This window comes from Drosophila novamexicana, unplaced genomic scaffold (assembly GCF_003285875.2).
Source record: "Drosophila novamexicana strain 15010-1031.04,08,12 unplaced genomic scaffold, DnovRS2.1 tig00001810-arrow-arrow-pilon, whole genome shotgun sequence".
In the NCBI taxonomy this organism is placed as follows: Eukaryota; Metazoa; Arthropoda; class Insecta; order Diptera; family Drosophilidae; genus Drosophila; species Drosophila novamexicana.
The window spans coordinates 88,181-108,905 of record NW_020824894.1 but is presented as its reverse complement, the minus strand read 5'-3'; the positions used below and the strand labels follow the sequence as shown (position 1 = coordinate 108,905).

The 20,725-nt window shown below is 41.4% G+C and overlaps 5 protein-coding genes across 7 annotated transcripts; 3 read left to right on the top strand and 2 right to left on the bottom strand.

The window, feature by feature from the left end:
• Positions 1 to 1,075: 1,075 nt before the first annotated feature.
• LOC115768475 lies at positions 1,076 to 4,200 on the bottom strand. Its single transcript, XM_030713050.1, has 4 exons — positions 4,132 to 4,200; positions 2,130 to 2,276; positions 1,939 to 2,071; positions 1,076 to 1,253 (listed from the first exon to the last, which is right to left on the bottom strand). Exons 2-4 carry the CDS (start codon positions 2,245 to 2,247, stop codon positions 1,133 to 1,135), a joined length of 372 nt encoding a protein of 123 aa, XP_030568910.1. The 5' UTR covers positions 2,248 to 2,276; positions 4,132 to 4,200; the 3' UTR covers positions 1,076 to 1,132.
• A 512-nt stretch (positions 4,201 to 4,712) lies between these two features.
• On the top strand, positions 4,713 to 5,779 carry LOC115768476 (venom peptide HsVx1). The gene is made up of 3 exons (XM_030713051.1): positions 4,713 to 4,943; positions 5,003 to 5,135; positions 5,203 to 5,779. Exons 1-3 carry the CDS (start codon positions 4,829 to 4,831, stop codon positions 5,303 to 5,305), a joined length of 351 nt encoding a protein of 116 aa, XP_030568911.1. The 5' UTR covers positions 4,713 to 4,828; the 3' UTR covers positions 5,306 to 5,779.
• A 669-nt stretch (positions 5,780 to 6,448) lies between these two features.
• LOC115768480 (U-scoloptoxin(16)-Er8a) lies at positions 6,449 to 7,139 on the top strand. Its single transcript, XM_030713059.1, has 3 exons — positions 6,449 to 6,563; positions 6,632 to 6,737; positions 6,811 to 7,139. Exons 1-3 carry the CDS (start codon positions 6,497 to 6,499, stop codon positions 6,917 to 6,919), a joined length of 282 nt encoding a protein of 93 aa, XP_030568919.1. The 5' UTR covers positions 6,449 to 6,496; the 3' UTR covers positions 6,920 to 7,139.
• Positions 7,140 to 7,225: 86 nt separating this feature from the next.
• On the bottom strand, positions 7,226 to 10,006 carry LOC115768479 (homeotic protein ocelliless). Of its 2 annotated transcripts, none has more exons than XM_030713058.1 (2): positions 9,719 to 10,006; positions 7,226 to 9,637 (listed from the first exon to the last, which is right to left on the bottom strand). In XM_030713058.1, exon 2 carries the CDS (start codon positions 9,631 to 9,633, stop codon positions 8,719 to 8,721), a length of 915 nt encoding a protein of 304 aa, XP_030568918.1. In that variant the 5' UTR covers positions 9,634 to 9,637; positions 9,719 to 10,006; the 3' UTR covers positions 7,226 to 8,718. The 2 variants fall into 2 exon arrangements, with proteins under 2 accessions (XP_030568918.1, XP_030568917.1); XM_030713057.1 differs by having other exon boundaries at positions 7,226 to 9,640; positions 9,719 to 10,004.
• A 258-nt stretch (positions 10,007 to 10,264) lies between these two features.
• On the top strand, positions 10,265 to 20,042 carry LOC115768471 (kinesin-like protein Klp10A). Of its 2 annotated transcripts, none has more exons than XM_030713044.1 (5): positions 10,265 to 10,381; positions 11,676 to 13,009; positions 15,808 to 16,054; positions 16,140 to 16,931; positions 19,659 to 20,042. In XM_030713044.1, the coding sequence occupies exons 2-5, from the start codon at positions 11,871 to 11,873 to the stop codon at positions 19,974 to 19,976; spliced, it is 2,496 nt and encodes an 831-aa protein (XP_030568904.1). In that variant the 5' UTR covers positions 10,265 to 10,381; positions 11,676 to 11,870; the 3' UTR covers positions 19,977 to 20,042. The 2 variants fall into 2 exon arrangements, with proteins under 2 accessions (XP_030568904.1, XP_030568906.1); XM_030713046.1 differs by lacking the exon at positions 19,659 to 20,042 and adding an exon at positions 19,087 to 19,208 and having other exon boundaries at positions 10,266 to 10,381.
• Positions 20,043 to 20,725: the final 683 nt, after the last annotated feature.

Sequence of the window (20,725 nt, the reverse complement as noted above, 5' to 3'; positions counted from 1 at the left end):
GAATTGTTTAATTGTTCACTATTTAGCAGCAGCCCCCCCCCCCCCCCCCCCCCTCCTCCCCTCTCCGGCCTCACCCCCTGTCGCCAACAGGCTCTGATTGAGTTAATTGCATCGAGAGTTTTTTCTTTAAAAAAAAAAAAAACAAACAAACGTTTGTTGTTGTTTATAAGAACCAATTGATTTTTTGAGTAAACTTGCAAAATTTGATAGATATCGCTGTTCTCACAGATGAGTTACAGATAGTTAGATCTATGACTAAAGGTAAATCCGTAGTGCTGGGTAGGTATTCGAAATTCGAGAGAAATCGCTTCAGTCTGATATATATACATATATATGCATATGAATATCAGCTGGAAGCAGAAAGTGCTGCAAATTTTGATCATATTTAAGGATATTTCTATTTTTACCCAATATATGTATCACCCGCTCGATGGGAGTTGTCTTTTTTTCCGTTGTTCAACACTTAAGCTGTAAAACTGTGGCAGATATCGGATATTGTTCTAAAGCTTTCCTTCTTTCCTTCCAAATTCCTTAGAGTTCTTGAATAATCCTAAAAGAAAATACTAAAAAATACTAGTCTTCACTTTTCGGTATATATGCGACATATCAGGAATTCAATTTAACCATATTATGTATTATATCTGTTTAGAATAGATATAGTATATTTCGCTTTTGCATGAAAGATCTGCAAGATCCCGATCAAAAGCTTCTTTAAGAGCATAAATAATGTATGGAATTATATTTTGAGGTTAGCTTTTCAAATTCGAATCGTCAAAGAAAATACTAAAAAATACCAGTCTCAACTTTTCGGTATATATGCGACATATCAGGAATTCAGATATAAATAATGTATGAAATAATATTTTGAGGTTCTTTGAAAATAGCAGCTTTTCAGTTGAATTTTAAAGAAATTCATATATATGCCGATATGGGCACAGGTATATCCATTGTCTGGGAAAATACTAGCTATTGTCTGGCAGTTGCTTTTTATATCTTCAGGTACAATAAAAAGCGACAGCTGTTTTCGAAACATTCAGAAACTCAGCTCAAAGCAGTGTAAGGTTTATTCAAAATATTTTGTATAGAAATAATAATATAATATTGATATGATAGATATATGTACAATATAGAACTAAATATCATTGGACTCCGGCTCTTGACAGATCAGCTTGGGACAACATTGTGGAAAAATCAGACGCATATCGGAGCCAATTTTACAGTTCTTCGTGGGCATCAGATTGTGTCGACCGCAGCTGCGAACAAATAATGAACAGATTATATATATATATATAAGAATGTGCCTATATATACGATAATTGGTTGGAAATCCTATGATATATATCACATATAATATATGTATATATAGCATAGACAAATGGAGCTCATTGAAGACTAGACTTTTCTAGACTTTACTCTAGACTTTTTCCTTGATAAACATGATTTCGATATCGATTTTGAACGATTGCTTGGAATCGAGGCAAGTTATCGATTATCGATTATCGATTGAAAAACTCGCGCTGTGCGGGCACAAGAAGGAGCTGCGTTCAAAATTAGTTTAGCTCGAACGGTTCGACTCGGCGATTGATGCTGATCAAGAATACATATATATATATATGTATATATATATATATATATATTCATCCGGAGTCGGAGATTCCCGTCACGCATTTGTTTTGAAACCATCTTCAGGGCATAAATATATACATACGTATATAATAGTATTACAAATTGTAGTTGCATTTGAGCCAGCGACTTCTCTTTTGTTGGTCAGACGCTCAGAAGGCTTAGCCATGCGGGCTTTTTCTTGGCTCAAACCTTGATCGGATATGATGTATATGATATATATAGTATGTTATGCATATGAATCTAGAGCGTAGCGTGAAGGATTATCTGTTTTCTGAGGCGAGCTATTTAAATGGAAGGCAATCGCTGACTTACTAGCCAATCTCGAGAACAAAGTCCGGCCGGCAGTAGAAGGAGTTGCAGTGGCCCGCGCTATTGATGGGCTTGTACGACTGATACTTGGGTATCGGCTGCTTCAGTTCCTCAAGGTAGCACTGGCCCGGATAGTCTGGACGCAAACAGTTGAGTATATTAGAACGCCCTGCACGAGCTGGTCGCACTCTCACCTGGATGCACGGCATTGGCACGATAGCCCAGGTCGGCGGCGGCGCCGGCGCAGAGCAGCGCCAGCAGCAGCAGCAGCATGACAGAGACTCCGACTCCGACTCCCATGCGGTTGTCCATTGTCAACAAAGGCAAAGAAAAGAAAAAGGCTGAAATGCGACGGGGGAATATAAAGTTTTGCGTTTACACGGGCGCCGAACGTGCGACTGAGTCAATTACAATTAATTGTTGTTGCCTTTATATCAAATTAATAATAAAGCTCGCCACAGTTTCAGCTTTTCAGTTCTAGTTTGCATTAATTAAGCCCGACAAGCTGCCAGCCCTGAAAGCGAGAGTCCATTTGCGCGGGGGCGTCGGCGCAAAAACAACGCTAAAGTCATCACAGATGCTAGAGATTTACGTTATGCCTGGCGCTCGACTAGCAGCTACCCTGTTTGCGGCGTCTGTCAGGCGTTACGATTGATTTCAAGCTAGTTTCCAATTCAAGCTAAATTTATGATGCTGCAACTGTCGTGTGCCACGCCCACAGCCCACCAAAATCTGTATCCATTCAAGTCTATACAACTTGATGCACTTTATGGTCAAGATCGACTAGCAGATACCCTGTTTGTGGCGTCTGCCAGGCGTTTCGATTGATTTCTTGAGACGATTTTCAAGCTAGTTTCCAATTCAAGCTAAATTTATGATGCTGCAACTCTCGTGTGCCACGCCCACAGCCCACCAAAATCTATATCCATTCAAGTCTATACAAATAAAATACCTAAAAAAAGCTAAAATGTTGCTCTAGCTATAAAAAAAACTCTGCTTTTAAAGCTAAACCGCATAATGAATAGGCTAGAAATGGCCAAATGGCATTTGTCACGCGAAAGTACAATAGCGTAAAAGGCTAGTTTGGCTTTAAAAAAGCTAAAGTGGCAACACTGTCGCTGACCCAGTTCACATAACTCTGGCAAGGTCGCAAAATCTTATCAGCTTTTTGTACATATATATTTTTTTGATAAGTATATTTAATACATTTATTCAGTTTTCGGGCAAGTCAATTTGATCGGGATTTAGGGCGCAAATGCGCATTACGATCTCGACTGCATTTGCATTATTTGTGCATTTAGCCTTGTTGCTTGAGTTCGCATCATAAACTTGGCATGAATTTATGAGGAAATGCTTGAATAATACGCTCGCGTGAATAGAGTTTCGAATGTATTTAAGAGATTTTGCTACAGCTTAAGAATTAATCTAAAATCAAAAATAATTATAGTTCAACAAGCTGCGGTTACCCGGCCTTGTCCGTGGCAAGTTTTGTGCTTCAAATGTTAGATATCGACGTATCAATCAGTTAGTCAGTCAATCAGTCATTCCGTCGGTCAATCAGTCAGTCATTCCGTCGGTCATTCAGTCAATAAGTGAGTCAGTCAGCCAATCAGTCAGTCATTCAATCAGTCAGTCACTCAGTCGGTCAATCAGTCAGTAACTCATTCAGTCAATTCATTCAGTAACTCAGTCAGTCATACAGTCAATCAGTGAGTCGATCAGTCAGTCATTCAGTCAGTCAGCCAGTAAATCAGTAAGTCATTCAGTCAGCCAATCAGTCATTTAGTCAGTCAATCAGCCAGTCAATCAGCCAGTCATTCAGTCAGTCAATCAGTCAGTAACTCAGTCAGTCATTCAGTCAGTCAATCAGTCAGTCATTCAGTCAATCAGTGGGTCGGTCAGTCAATCAAATGTTTTTTCTTTCTCTCTCTCTCTCGCTCTCTCTCTCTCTCTCTCTCTCTCTCTCTCTCTCTCTCTCTCTCTCTCTCTCTCTCTGTCTCTTGCTCTCTCTTATCGTGGTTATAGGGTAAGTATATATAGATATATTAGGCAAGAATTTGCTTAGCCTTTGGGTAAATAATTGAAATCGAAAGAAATACAAAAACAATGGGCAAGCAGCTCGTAATAACAGGTCGTGAGATAAACAACAAAAAAAAGGTGCTTATAAGTATTGTATGATTAAGCACTACTTATCACCTGAACAGTATACAAAATCCAATATATTATATATAGTACGACAGTGTGAGTATGTACGTAATATTTATTTGTTAAAGTTATTAACAAAAATGATTGAACCAAACCCGAACTGAGCGAAAGTTCTATGCTCTACATATCGAATAGATAGTTATATCAAATGTAATCAAATAATATTGTTCGAATAAAGTTAATAAAATTAAGTATAAATATTTTAATTATTATAAAATATATATATATATATATTTATATCAGGTAAATGCCCATTATTGGCTATAATGGCTCATGAAAACTGGTTCGGTTCACGGCTGGAACCAGTGTAAATGTTAATTTATGAACTGGCAACATGAATATGGTTCGGTTCGGAACTAGATTCAGTTCAAAGCTTGGAACTACAGCTCCAGCTTGAAGATGTGAGAATTACAAGTCTTGAATTTTGATAGGCAAGCGGAAAGTAATATTATATATACCAAAAGAAGCTAACGAACGTGCCGCGCTGAGAGTATACTCTCTCTCTCTCTCTCTCTCTCACTCTATATATATATATATATGCGGAACAGACAAAAAGTCGGAGAACAAGAGGCAAATGAAATTTGAAGAGCTGATAGCTTAGTTCTCAGTGTCACATCCGTTGCCATATAAAGCCGAATTCCGAGCATTCGAGCAGCTCAAACGGAGAACGGAGAACGGAAAGCTCGCGATGCACAAACGGAAGCTGGATATTTGTTGGTCTCTGAACGGATTGCTACTGTTGCTGCTGGCAGCTCCATTGCACGGCTTTAGCACTCAGTATCGCGGCAATACGCAGCATCCCAGTAAGCACACACACACACATATGTATATATAGATAATCTAGAACCAAATCATGTCACAGCCCGAGCGGAGCATTGCTACTATGCGGAACTGGAGCTGGCCGTGCCACGGAATGGCACCGTCTTTCCGGTGGATCGGCTGGATTTCTGTGCCCGGGTCTATTGCCGTGAGGACTATGTGCTCATGATCAAGCAGTGAGTACTGCCTCTATATATATATATAGATATAGATATGGCTGACTAACGTTATGTCTAACACTAGCTGCGATCGCATGCAACTGGCCGATGGCTGTCATTTTACGCCCAGCGACTATACAAAACCGTATCCGGATTGCTGTCCCACGCGTATTTGTTCCGGCGCTTGATTCCCCCCAAACTGTTGACAAAATCTTCCGGACACGGGCTATGCATATATATATATATATAGATATAGTACCTAAGCTTGTCTATAAAAAGAACTTCTTTTCAAATGAGTGCTGCATTTACTTATACAGATTATTACAGTCCTCTCCGTTCCCATAAACTATATATATGTATATATATATTCCTGATCAGTTCGAGTCCGACTTGAAAATTTGCATTCGATAACAGATCAGTCGAAAGCCTAAACTAAATAAGTAGTTAAAACCTTCAAAACAAGTTTTCCTGGGACTTGCATATTTAACTGGAGGATAAATAATAAACTGGAGAATAGTAGAAGAGGAAATATATTTCTTCCCTAAAACTCATCAACGGAAATAATAATAAAAATTTAATTTAATAGACTAAAAATAAAAGTCAGGAGAATATTCGCTGAAAAGATACTAGGAAAAAATGGTATGTTTTTTTTCTAATACGATTTCTATTAAAATGTCGAGAGGATTATCCTGAAAAGAATCTTGTTTTTAATAATAAAAGGAAAGGTTTAAATTTCCAAATTCATTCAAATGGAATTTTTTTTTTTTACTATTATTAAGGAATTAAAAACAAACTAAATGTGGATTCCACTGTCGAAATATATATTCTCTGATCTTAAGTTCAGATGGAAAAAAGTTTTTCAATAAAAATTAAAAAAAAATAAAAACTATTATCAGCTGACATAGTTCAGGGCTTAGTATTCTTAGCTCAATGAAGAAAAAAAAAAATAGAAAAATGTTATTGTTTTTGAAATCTTGTTGCTGATTAGAAAAAAACAAAAAATGATATGGTATATTGACGTAATATGCACAAAATGGAATATATACAAAATGGCATTATAATGGAGATAAATTGTATATGGATACCGAGCATTAAGGTATTTGGACTGAAATAATAAACGGCATCAGCAGGTGCTAACCATATAAAAGAGATTCGTTTCGGTTTCAGTTTCAGTTCCAGTTCGAGTCAAAATCGCGCTGATACACCCGGAGATAGTGGGCGAACCCCAGGGGGAAATATCAGTTAGCCGTGTGAAAAGGTCAGCTTGAACTAACAGATCTATGGAAAAAACTGAAACGTATATAATTAGTCGAGCCTTAAGGCCGAGCACATCAGTTCAGTTCTAGAATTTCGCCTTGTTAGATTCTCTGGGGATCATAATGCAGCCGGTGACAGTTGTGCTTTGTCTTCTGGTGCTGGGCGCCCATATGCTGTTGGTTCTGAGCGGTAAGTCGGGGGCTCTAGCTCGACTAAACAATATAGAGGTATATATGTTCATGTGGCCGATCGATTAGATTGTGAGGTGGGCGGCCAGAGCTTGAAGGTGGGTCAGACGTATAAGCCACCGGGTCGTTGTATTGAGCACACCTGCCAGGCTAACGGTTCCGTCAAGGGCAAGACGTAAGCACATTTCAAATAATATTTATATAACATATAAATAAAAAATCATAATTCAAATAATAACCGTTGATAGCTGCCCCTCTGTGGCCACCCTGAAGCCGTGCAAACTGGTCGAGAATGTCAATGAAGCCTTTCCCAAATGCTGTCCATATTACGATTGCGACAATAATCTCAAACTATAGATCAACTTTTAACTCGAAATCCAAAAAAAAAAAAAAAAATTCTATGAAGTCATGATTTTTGCTGTTATCGTCGTGCACAGTGCTGCCAGATGTTTTGTTTGGTCTTAAAAATAATCACAGTGTGGCAGCATGTTTTGAATACATTTTGCCCGCGTTTTTAGTATTTTTTTTTTTGAATTTGTAACGGGTTTCGATTTTGCTGTCAGTTGTATTCAAAAAATGTTGAAAGCATTCATTTAAAATTTTTAACCGTGCTGTAAACCTAAAACAAAAATTTCGATTTTAAAACAAACAATTTGCATATAATTTTTTTTTTTTTACCAAAAACAATAAAAAAAACACCAAAAAAAAAAAAGGAACAGAAAAACAGCTCAACAGCATTTGTGGAAGACATGTGTTTTGCGAGTGCTCATTAAAAGGTAAATGCAAATATTCATTTGTTTTTTTATTTGTTTGTTTGTTTGTTTGTTTTTTATTGCTTTATAAAAACCAAAATATCTCTTTATTCCAATTTTGGTTCGGTATACACGCTTGAACTTAGCCATATGCTCGCATATATATGTATATAGATATATATATCTGTAGGAAGTTATGTTAAAAGGAAGGTCGCTTAATTATTTGGTTTAACTAACCTCGTTTATAACAAATGCATATATATATATACATATACAGGTCTGTATATATGTATTGTATAGTTATCTAAAATAACTGTTCCATCTGCCCTGACATATAGTGTATATATAGCATGCACAGTTAGTGTTTGGAAGCCGTGTCCTACTTAAAGCTGTACAACATCAACGTTTGGAACACACACAAAAAATACGCAGGTGCAACTTAGCCTAGACTTATGCATAAGAACATATACACATACATATATATATATATATATGTATATATTGTTTACCTCTATAAAATCTGAAGCTGTCTCTGGCTCGCTTCATATTTGTATACATACTCGTATGCATTATATATAATGTATATGCATATTATATATAACTTGTATAACCTGAGCTAGTCTAAACATTTTTTAACTATGGTCCGGCGGCACCAATTTGCCAGTTTTGTAGAGTATTAGAGGAAAACAATCAAAATCAAAATCAAAATAATCAATCAACAGAAAATAAATAGAAACAGAAGCTCATACAATTTGCTATTGTTTAATAATGAAATATGATATATTAAAATAAGGTGCTTAAATAATAAATGAAAGCACATTTTGTTAAATCTAACGAGTGCCTTAAGTAACTAATTTAGCCCAACACTCGTTACTTCTACTCGTTACTTTTACAGGCATAGTGAAAGCTATAGCATCTGTGGTATGCCAATGATATACATATGAGTTTTATGCACATTTTCTCATGCCTTCAGAATCCTACAATATACCAAGAAAGTGATCGAAATCAGATCAATGTACAAGCATGTATATATAATATACAGTATTGGAGTACGACATTCGATCCAGGCAGACCGTATTCGATTGCATGGAAAATGTGGCATAAAGTATATAGGAACAGATTTCAAGAATCATCAATATATAAAAGTTTTTGTCTAGTTCTTGAAATTGTGTTGTTTGTAGGGGGTGGGGAAGGGGGGGGGGGCTTATATAAAAAACCGTCAAGAAATTGCTTTGAATAATTGGCTTTCATTTTGCCACTAGTCTGGTCACACTTAAATGCTAGATTATTTTTCACCATGCCCAATGTGAAGTGCTTGTGTTTATGTAGAGTGTAGTGTATTTTCTGGTGCAGAACTTAATCCGGTGACATCAATGGCGGCACGCTGCCGCACTCCTCCTCCTCTCATTGACGCGCCGCACGCTCCGTTTCCATGAGGCACTCGCGCACCAGTATCCGTGCATGGACAATGCCACGCTTCAAGCGTTCCGTGGAGCTGCGCGAGCCCGTATATGTGGGTCTTATATCACGGCCCATTTCCTCAATAACCGCCAGCAGCTGGGCATACTTGCTCAGCCCATTGCCACCGACCATGCTGCCCGCCGTCGGCAGATTGGCAGTGGATGTTAGCGGCGTTGTTATATTCGCCGATGTTTGTGTGGTAACAACCACCGGCGAGGTCGATGGCGGCGGATATTTCAGCTGTGATTGTGTGAGATTCAAGCCCAGATTAATTGTGCTGCTGCTGCTGCTGCTGCTGCTGACGGCATTGGTATTGTTGTTGCTATTGCTATTGATGTTGCTGTTGCCGCTGTTGGCCGAGTTCGAGAGATTGCGCCCATTGCTGGCGGCTGCAATGTTGGCCAGCGATAGTGCTGCCGCGGCCGCTGCTGCGGCCGATGAGGCTGACGGTGTGGCAGTTGTGTTCGATTGTTTCTGCAGCAGCGCCAGCTGTGCCTGCAGAAATTGTGGCGAATATTGCAGTGCAGCAACGGCAGCTGCTGCTGCTGCTGTCGCTGCGGCGCTGCTTTGTGCATTGTTGCGGTCACGTTTGCTGCCGCTGCCGACGCCGCCGCCGCTGCTGCTGCTGGTCGCATAATCTGTGGCGGTCATGTTATTGTTGCTGGCAGCGCTGCTGGCGCCGCCGCTGGCGCCGCTGCGTGAATGATGTATAGCAGATATTTGGATTTGGGGCTGTTGTTCGCGCTGTTCGCGCTGCTGCTGATAGTTGTAAAAGTTTTGTACTTGCGAGCGTGGTATTGGTGTCACTGTGACGTCACTTAACTTCGATTCGACAGCCTGTATGTCCATGATGTCCATTCTGCTGCTGCAAATCAGAAATGTCAGTGTACATTAATCAATTGGGTTTTTGAATGACATTTACCGAAGTGCGGCAGTTACTCACCGTATTCAGTTGGCAAGCTGCAAGTGTTTTATATCGTGCAGAATTTTTACGTTTTTCGTTGTAATAATTTACACTTTCTACGCACAAACAAATTTATTGCAACCACCACAAACAAACACGTACACAGGGTTAGTGTTTGTGATATCGGTGTATCGATATTTACTCGTGAATGCACTTGTCACTAAACTAAAAATACCAAAACATACTAGATTGCGATTATAAGCAGCTGTTGCGCTTTAAGTTGATTGCATTGACTTGCATCTGAATAAATATAGTTTATAATTGAAATAAATGCTTAGAGTGCGTGAATAAATTTCTTACAAATAATAACAACTTTTGAGCTGCATACATTTTATATATATTTAATTCTAACGGACAGCAGTGTCTGTCGGCCCACCAGTGCTGTAAAATACACATGATGACTGGCTGGCACTAAGAAAAAAAAAAAAAAAAAAAAACAATGGCGAAGCAAACTCTGAACTAAAAATCTGTTGTTGACATCTGGTCACTTTATAACTTTATTTCGAACACACTCTTGTGATATCTAGTTGTGATTAATTCCAAAAATATAAAAAAAAATCCTTTTAGTAATTTTATGGATTGTGCTATTAAATAGTTTGAAGAAGAAACAGCGCGTGTGTTCAAATAAGCGAGTGTGTCGAGGTGAGCGTAAATTACACGTTGTGTTGCCTGCAACGTTAGCCGCTGCCGCCGCGGCTTCAGCACCATAGAAGTTTGCAAATTTCCAATTACATTTCCGCGTATAAAAGAAATGCGTCTGCTGTGTGTATGTGTGCATGTGTGTGCATGTGCATATAAGCCCTGAAGGCCTGCCTGCAAAGCCAATGTCTTGGGCTGCGTTTGCATGTGTGTGAGTGCGAGTGTTTTATATGTGGGAGCCGCAGCCGTCAGCTACTGCATGACGTAAAGGTGCTGCTGCTATTACTGCTGTGGCATACGTATGCACTAGCATGTGTGTGTATAATTAACGTAAAGCTGCTGGCATTGATTAGCGGCTGTTTTGAGTGTTTTTGGTACTTTTACACGCGCCTTATATGTATGCATATATGCACATGCAATATGCATGTGTGTGTGTGTGTGGCTGTGCATGTTACATGCATATGTATGTGATGCGTGTGAGTTTGTGTCACTGTCGCTATGTGCCGCATACGCGAACAGTGTTGCACAATGCCGCTTGAAATGCATGCAAAAATAAAAACGGCGCACAAATCACAATTGGTCAAAGCCTAGCGGCGCGTCGCTCAACAACATATGTATGTACATATGTTTGATTTTTGTTGTTGTTATCGATAGGAAAGTGACAGTTGAGCATTTGAATTTTGTGTGAAAACACACGCACACACAGACACAGAGGCGCGCTGAACGACGCCGTTTTTTTTTTTTTGCGACCTCGACATAGAAGAAGCCAAAACCAAAGCAGTCGTCGTCATTCCGTAGCAGCGGCAGCAGCAGCAGCAGCGGCAGCAGGCGGTAAACAGCAGTTGGTGAACGCAGCCATTTTAATGTATCGCTGTCTCGCTCTAGCATTTCGAACGTTGTTATTTGATTTTTCGTTTATTGTTGTTATTGTTGTTGGATACCAAAAACAACAAAAAAAGAAGCAGCCAGCAAAATTGTTTGATGTGAGTAAGCGCTGACTGCACTGTCAGTCGAACTACAGGCAGCCAACTTGACGATTTGGCTCATTTACAGACTTATTGTACGAGCGTAGACAGACGACGGGGAACCAAAAAAAAAGAAAAAATAGGAAATTTATATTAATTCATTTATATTATATTTCGTATGATCTAGTTTGTGAACGAAAGCGGTAACGGAATTATGGCATAGCAATTATACATATATGCATATAAATTGATATATGAATATATAAATCACACATACATAAATATTATATAGATAAATATATATATATATATATATATATATACATATATAGACACCAGGCATACATACCAAACGGCAAACGGCATAATACGGGATCAGGATCTGGGTCTGGTACTGGAACTGGAACTGGTTCACCAGCATCAACAACAACAACAACAACAACCAGAACAACAACATCATCGCGCACACCATCCAAATCCAAGCAAGGACTTGTGCAAAGCCTGGGCAAGTATTGAATACAACAATAATGGATATAATAAACATTGGACAGAGCGTTAAAATCAAACGCACCGATGGACGCATCCATGGCGCTGTTGTATCCAAATTGAATCCATCGGCACGCTGCATCACCGTTGAATGGTATGAGCGCGGCGAGACCAAAGGCAAGGAGGTCGAACTGGAGGCCATACTCTCGCTCAATCCGGAGCTGGCAATGTCCGATGCCAACGAAATGCAGCACACAGCACCCGAACCGAAGAAACAGGCAACGGCGCCCATCAATCTATCGCGCAATCCCACACAGTCTGCCATTGGCGGTGGCGCTGGCAGCAGCAGCGGCGGAGGAGGCGGCGGCGGCGGCGGTGGTAGCTCAACCGCACGAATGACCATGACCGGCACACAGCTGAACAAGATCAGCGAGACGAACAGTCGCGATTTGCCGCCACAGTTGGGCAATAGCCAGAGTGTTGGCAATATGACAACCGCCAATAGCAGCAGCATCCAGTCAACTGGCGTTGGCGCCACAGCCAGCGGCATGATGCGGCCCCGGTATGCACATGGCCAGGTCAACAGCAATGCACAGTCGCGCATCGCCTCGGCGGTGCCCAGCAACAGCAACAATATTAACAACGAGCGTGGCGCTGCCAATTCGACAGCAACAGGAGCAACAGGAGCAGCAGCAGCAGCGGCAGCCGCAACAAACAATTCAAATAATTCAACAACAACAACAGCTGCCAATGCTGCCGGCGCACGTCGTTCGCATGCCCTGAAGGAGGTGGAACGCCTCAAGGAGAATCGCGAGAAGCGTCGTGCGCGCCAGGCTGAAATCAAGGAGGAGAAGGTCGCATTGATGAACCAGGATCCAGGCAATCCCAATTGGGAGACAGCGCAAATGATACGCGAATATCAGAATACCCTCGAATTTGTGCCGCTGCTCGATGGGCAAGTGGTCGATGATCATCGGATAACCGTTTGTGTGCGCAAGCGTCCGCTTAGTCGCAAGGAATTGAATCGCAAGGAGATCGATGTCATATCCGTGCCGCGCAAGGATATGCTCATGGTCCACGAACCGCGCAACAAGGTCGATCTAACCAAATTCCTTGAAAATCACAAATTTCGCTTCGACTATGCATTCAACGATTCATGCGACAATGCCATGGTATACAAGTGAGTATCTGCCCATCTATATATTACGTATCCTATATATGCTAGACATATACATATAAACATAATCCCAATACCACCATTCCCAATATAGTCGCCCGCGCCCATCTGTCTGTATGTGAGATTCAGCTAGGATCTTTGGGCTCCTGTAGTGTCGAGAACTTGCCTCAAAATAACGTCTTAAGGACTTGCTTACCTTATGCGGAGTACTAGCGAGATTTCTAGTGTTGTGAAGGACCTTTTTTTTGGTATTTTTTAAATGCATCTTTGGTATATGTTTACGTCAATGTCAAGATACGATTTTTCTCTTGAGAACTCTATTCGAAAACTGTTTTGGAGAATCTGTTAAAGAACCTTTAAAGAACCGTTGTAGAGGGTACGGTAAATAAGAATAAAGGGGCAATAGAATAGATACATATAGACTTAACTAAGGCAGGTGTTCAGCCATCCTAAAAGGTTCTTTAACAGATGTGCATATATATATATATATATATTCTTGATCTGTAGCAACAGTCAAGCTCTAGCTAAGCCGCACGCAGAGCCCGGCTGAACTTGTCCAAGTCCCCGGATCGTATCACATATAAAGCTCAGGGTGGAACTATTAGACGATGGCAAGATTTCATTGGAACACAATTCTATGCAGGCATATTTTAAACTTAAAAATAACTCGTTTTTAAATTAAAGAGAATTCATTTTGTAATCAGCCTATATAGAGCACTATGCTATATAGAGCGCCGATCTGCGGCGGCTTCTGCTTTGGGCCAGCATACATATGCGATGTCTCCACTGAGGCTGTCCTTGTCTGGCAGCCAGCGATCGATTTGAACAGCTGTGCGCGCGCCTTGTTGTTGTTGTTCTTCTTCTTCTTTTTCTTGTGTTTTTGTTGCGTTGGCGACACACGAAATGCGCACAAGTTCAGCTCAATAGCAACTGACTCACACACACACACATACATACACAGGCACAGGCACAGGCGTGCAAGCGAACACATACACACACATGCACAGGCGTGCAAGCGAACACACACACTTGCACAGGCGTGCAAGCGAACACACATACATACACAGGCACAGGCGTGCAAGCGAACACACACACACATACATGCTTAGAGGCGCGCAAACTCAAAGCGTTCGCTCCCGAAATAGCCAAGTTGTTCCGTTCTTCTTCTTCTTCTGCTTCGTCTTGTTGTTGTTGCCGTATGACTAAACGCAGAAAGTTATTCCATCTGTTTGTCTGCTCGTTCGTTTCGTTTCGTTTTGTTTTGTGTTACGTTTCGTTTGGCGTTCGCCTCAATGAACTTGGCCCGCGTCTAAGCTTTGATTTCTCATCAAAGATCTAAAGCAGAACTTAAATATATGCATATACAATATATATGTATACTCCGTACTGGAATTAAAGGGTATATATTGGCTGTTTCCTTTTGTTTAACATCAGCTTACAGCATTTGTCAACGCTAGAGGAGAGAACTCTCGATCTGCTCTACAAATACATATTGCCAATAACATAGCGACCACGCCCATCTCTATAACTGCTGCTATCAAAAACTTCTTGCATTGAACAGAGTATGGCGCAGTCGATGCTCTCTTATTAGTTTCAATTTTCACATTTCAAAATGTAACCGTCGCAGCATTTGACTCAAAACTGAATGAATCTGTTTGTTCTTTCTCTCTTCCCTTTTCTCTCTCTCTCTCTCTCTCTCGCTCCCTCTCGCATTCAATGCGCTTCTGCCTGTTCTTGTTCGCGTCTTGCTTCGTGCCCTCCCCCTTTCTGGCCCACATTTCTAATGCCGCTTCCTTCCTGCTTTTGCGCATGAGTCAATGGCATTAGCAACTGCTGCGTCACGTACCTGAATAACGGTGAAATTTAATCATCCGATTTGATAAGCAAAGTCTACGCTTGTGTGCGAATATTTATTTCTCAATAATAGCCACAAGCCGCACAAAAATATTTGTATGAATAGCCTCTTATATACGCTTTATTATGATATTGATATTGAATAGCAGCAAATGCTGGTTCTTTCATAAACCTAATCAAGTAAATAAAAAAATATTTAGTTCGTATAAAGCTAGTTGGATTTGAAAGTATTCAAAAGTCCCCAAAGAGTGGACTTTTTACCCTTACATACCTTTTCGTAAGGGTTTACCAGATATGTGAGATTACTGAAGCGCGAAAAACAGAATATTCTGCCATGATATGGTGGAAAGATGGATCTATGAAAGACTTGACTCCTGTCAATAAGATAATCTTTTCTATGACATATTCCAAACCCGTAAAGAATGCTTTACAGCTGTCGGTAAAAGTTACGCTGTTAGACCTAAAATGAAGAGCTTTATTTTACAAAGACGGAGAGCAGGATAGACGTAGGGCGGATGGATGTTAATGCAGATCTAGAATATATATTCCTTTCCTTTCATGACAAAATTGTAATAATACCCTCTACAAGGATATGAAAACGCATTTGACGCACTGATGAGTACGGAACTATCCTAGTCCTTATAATATGCCTGAGTTTATGAGCAAACTTTTTCATTTTCCATACAATTTATTGCTTAAGTGCAAAGTCAAACAAAAATGTGCTTTCGAAAGTGCCGCAAAGCTTTTGAAAGCGTGCCAAATTGCATTCAGTTCAAAAAGCTTCGGAAAGCTTTCGTAAGTGCATATTGTCCATGCAGCTTTTGCAAGTAGCTGAAAGCTTTCAAAGCTCATTAAGCAAAGCTTCGTTTGATTGAAAGCCCACAAGCTTTCAGTAGGGAATCGAAATTTGATTGTTAATTTTTGTGCCATTCTTGCCATCCACACAGATACACAGCAAAGCCGCTGGTAAAAACTATTTTTGAGGGGGGAATGGCAACGTGCTTTGCATATGGACAAACAGGATCGGGTAAAACACACACGATGGGAGGTGAATTCAATGGCAAGGTGCAGGATTGCAAAAATGGCATATACGCCATGGCCGCCAAGGATGTCTTTGTCACGCTCAATGGACCCCGTTATCGCTCGCTGAACTTGGTCGTTTCGGCTAGTTTCTTTGAAATATACAGCGGCAAGGTGAGTCTCTGGGCCTAACTACAAAGATACCCTGTTTTCTCAGAAGAAAAATTACAAACTGTTTACGTTTTCGTTTCGTGCACAGGTCTTTGATTTGCTGGCTGACAAGCAAAAGCTGCGCGTTTTGGAGGACGGAAAGCAACAGGTACAGATCGTCGGACTAACCGAAAAGGTGGTCGATAGCGTCGAGGAGGTACTAAAGCTTATACAACACGGCAATGCGGCGCGTACATCTGGCCAAACGTCGGCCAATTCAAATTCGTCGCGTTCACATGCCGTATTCCAAATTGTTTTGCGTCCGATGGGCAGCAGCAAAATACACGGCAAATTCTCATTCATTGACCTGGCGGGCAATGAGCGTGGCGTGGACACATCATCGGCGGATCGTCAGACCCGAATGGAGGGCGCCGAAATTAATAAATCTCTGCTCGCACTCAAGGAGTGCATTCGTGCGTTGGGCAAACAGTCGTCACATTTACCATTTCGTGTCTCAAAGCTGACGCAAGTGCTGCGCGACTCGTTCATTGGGGAGAAGAGCAAGACATGCATGATTGCCATGATATCGCCCGGTTTGAGCAGTTGCGAGCATACGTTAAATACGCTACGCTATGCGGATCGCGTTAAGGAGCTCGTTGTCAAGGATATTGCCGAAATTGGACACGGTGATGGTGAGCCCATCGAGATCATGGACGACGAGGAGGAGGAGGAGCAACAATTGACAGAGCACGGCGTTGTCGGCCTGCCACATCATTCGGCCCATCATCATCATCATCATCATCATCATCAGTCGCTGCAGCGCGGCCACAACAATAACAACAACAATAGCAAGAACGGCAATGCAGCCAACATGGACTTGGCCATGCTTAGTTCGCTGAGCGTAAGTATATTAACTAATATTCAATATCTTTACTGATGATATTCATTAAAACCGCTTTTCGGCTAACCGATTGTGCTTCAGCCCTTGCAGAAATTACTCATACACTTGTTTGTTGCGCCTTTCCATTTGGAATACTTGGTCCTGGCTAGCCTGCTTAGTCCATATAGTTTTCCATTAGATATATTTGCCTCTGGCATGGAATCGTGCTGAATCGTAAAGATACTTTCGTATAAAAGCTCATTTCACATTTTCTCACTCATGGAAAACTTTGTGCCTGCTTCGGGGCGGCATATGAAATCCTAGCCTATATTGCTTTCCATTAGATATACTTGCTCTGGCATGGAATAATGTGTTTCATCTAATTTTGTATAAATATTCTGATGCTTGCCTAACATCTTCTCTCTCATAGTACACTTTGTCCCTGCTCGGGCGTCTTCTAAGAGAGTTCTAATGAATTGTGGCTCACATGTAAATTTCCAGCAACAAAACTCTATTCCAATTGTAAACTCTGCAAGGGCTGACAAACAAAAAAAAAAAAAACAGAAAACGTAGTTACCCTCGACGCATATTTCAAAACGGCAACTAGGTTATTTTCCAGTGGGCATTTGAGCAAGCGTTTCAGTTACTTTCTGTTCAGTTGAGTTAAGTTTATTTTATTCAGTGTGTGTGTGTATAGAAAGATTCATTTATAAAAAGCAAACAAACCAAAAGCTTTGAGCTAACAAAATGCAGCGCGCGGCAAGAAGCAAGATGGCCAGCGGATTGGGTTTGGGAAACGTTGCCCAAAAGGGCAGCAACAAGCGCATTGCCAGCGGCCAACGCACAACGCCCCTAACCGGACACTGTGCATCCAAGACGAATGCGGTCAAGGCAGCGCAGGCGGCGAGCCAGCGTCTGGCTGTCGAGGCAGCAAGAGCAGCAGCGGCCGCCCAGCAACGCAGAAGCGCAGCGGCACGAACGGCGGCGACAACGACAGCAGCGGGAGCAGCGGGAGCAGCAGGAGCAGGAGCAGCTAGGCCGCCACGGCGCGGCAACACGGGCGTGACCAGGCAAACGGCTCTGATCTATGGCCGCAGATATGCCCAGGTGCAGCCGCCGAAGGTTGCCGCAGCTGCTGCAACCGTTCCCAAGGCCAACACTGAAGGCAAGCCGAAGGTCAGCCGGATCAAGAGTCGCAGCTATGCGGTCTACGACAAGCAGCTGGCGGGCAAGCGGCAGCAGCAGCAGCAGCAGCAGCAGCAGCAGCAGGCGCAGAAAAAGCCAACGGCGGACATCGATCTGCAACATTGCATCATTGGCCCAGTTCAGGTGCTCACCCAGCCGCGCCGAGTCTACAATACACAGAAGCGTTTCTTTGTGCCGTTGCAGGACCAGGTCTCGCCGCGCGATTTTCAGCGCCTGCATACCGCCGGCCAGCGTTACAAGCACAAGCTGCAGTGCAACAGGATCGAGGAGGCGCGCCAGAAGGCCGAAATGAGCGCATTGGTGGCTGCCACACGGCCCTTGTTGCCGCAATGGCTGCCGCTGGATGAGCTGTTGCCGCCGCCGCCGCCGCCCCAATTCGCCGACGACAATGCCGACGATAATGTATGGAAATATCGTATGCATCGCAACGATACGGTCACGCTGTGCAATTTTCCGACCTGGGAGCGCAAGCTATTGGTGCGCGAATATGCCGGACGCTTGCCCGTGAAGAGCCCAACGCCGTAGCACTATTCCTCCTCCTCCTCCTCCCCCCCACGGTGTGGGTGTATGTGTGCGTGCGTGCGTGCGTGTAGGTCTCCCTTTCGAATCGAATATTAGCTATACACATCTGAATATGGTGCAGTTAGCGTCAGTCCGCTTGTAAATACCCTGTATACCCTGTATATGCGACACATAGCCGTCTGTCCGTGCGAATCTCAGCCTGCAGCAGAGCTAGAGTTAGAGAACTTGGCGCTTGAAGAATACCCTATGCTGGCTAGGCTCTGCTTGATATACCCTAGCTTTTGCCATATAACAGCTTTTGCTTGTCTTCATATTGCTTTGCACACACACACACTCACTCACACACACACATACACAGCGTACATTCATATATATATATATATATATAGATATATATATAGATTGCGTAAACGTGACCGAAATCGTTAACTGCCCTTTCTATCGCTAGATACGTAACAAGTCTAAACCGAAAGTTCAGCTTCAAGTCTGCAATCCTGGCAGTCCAGCAGCAGCACGACGTTAATATACTCCCCCATATATATATAAGTATATATATATGTATGTGTATATATGCCAACCCCCCCTAGATATATATATATATATATCTATATATATACATATTTTTTTTAATGGTTTTTGGAAGCGCGCATTCATTCAAAATTCTGGAGAGAACCAGGCGCAAGCAACAACACACCCAATATGACCCAAATCTTAATTATAATGCTAAACATGAAAAATTATCAATTTGACAAGTGGAGCTACAAAATTCTAACGATTATTTAGTTTGTGTGTATATATATCTATATGTATACCACCATATATATATAATATATATATATATATATATATATATATGTATATGTATATATATGCAGCGAATGTTTCAAATAAAAGTTTCGATAACGACCAAAAAGCGTGGCATTCATTTAAATCATATTCACACACACACACACATACACGCACACACGCACACACAGAGCCATATATATACTATTCATCGATTATATATCGATCTTGCAGGAACACGAAATGTCGGACGAGCTAATTGTACAACATCAGGCTATCGATGATCTGCAACAGACCGAGGAAATGGTCGTTGAATTTCATCGCAGCGTGAACGCAACACTGGAGAATTTCCTAGCCGACTCGAAGGCCCTATATGATTTAACCAATTATGTGGATTATGATCAGGATGCGTATTGTAAGCGCGGCGAGACAATGTTCTCCACGCTCTTAGATATTGCCATACAATGCCGTGATATGATGGCCGAATATCGCACCAAATTGGCCAAGGAGGAGATGTTGTCCTGCAACTTTAAGCCAACAAATAAGCGTTAAACAACAACAACAATCCCCAACAACAACAACAACAGTATCAGCAACAACAACAACAACAACAACCCCCAACCACTATGCCAGCTATTTGGTATTTTTGCATTATTATTATTAATTTTTTTGTTTTGAGCTTGTTCCGTTTCCTTTCAACTGAATATTCATATATATCCAAAATCTTTTGTCATAAATACGCTGGCTGGCATATGTAGTTGATTTTTAGATAAACCAAACACACACACACACACACATACACCCACACACTGTCAAAGCTCTCACAACTGGTTTGCTGCTTTTTTTTTTTTTTTAGAAAATTTTTACATTTTCATTTTGGGACATTTTTCCAACTGCACACAACAATAAAACAGAAGAACGAAGAAATTTTAAAGTGTTCCCAGTAATATCGAATTTTTCATTGTTCCCATTATTTAAAATAAAAACAAAAAAAAAGAAAAAACAACCGAAAAAGACTTCACGCATTTCGCAACACTGAGCGTCGCGCACGCAAATCCATTTAACTGTAACTCGTGCACTCTCTCTCTCTCTCTCTCTCTCTCTCTCTCTCTCTCTCTCTCTCTCTCTCTCTCTGTCTCATACACACACACGCGCATAGAAATTGAAAGCAACAATAAATAAATGTAGCAATAGAAACAATTTGAAAAAAAAAAAAACAATTACAAAACAACAAAAAATGTTGCATACATCTAAATATATGCACAGTTAATATAATATTGGCGTTAAAAAAAAAAAAAAAC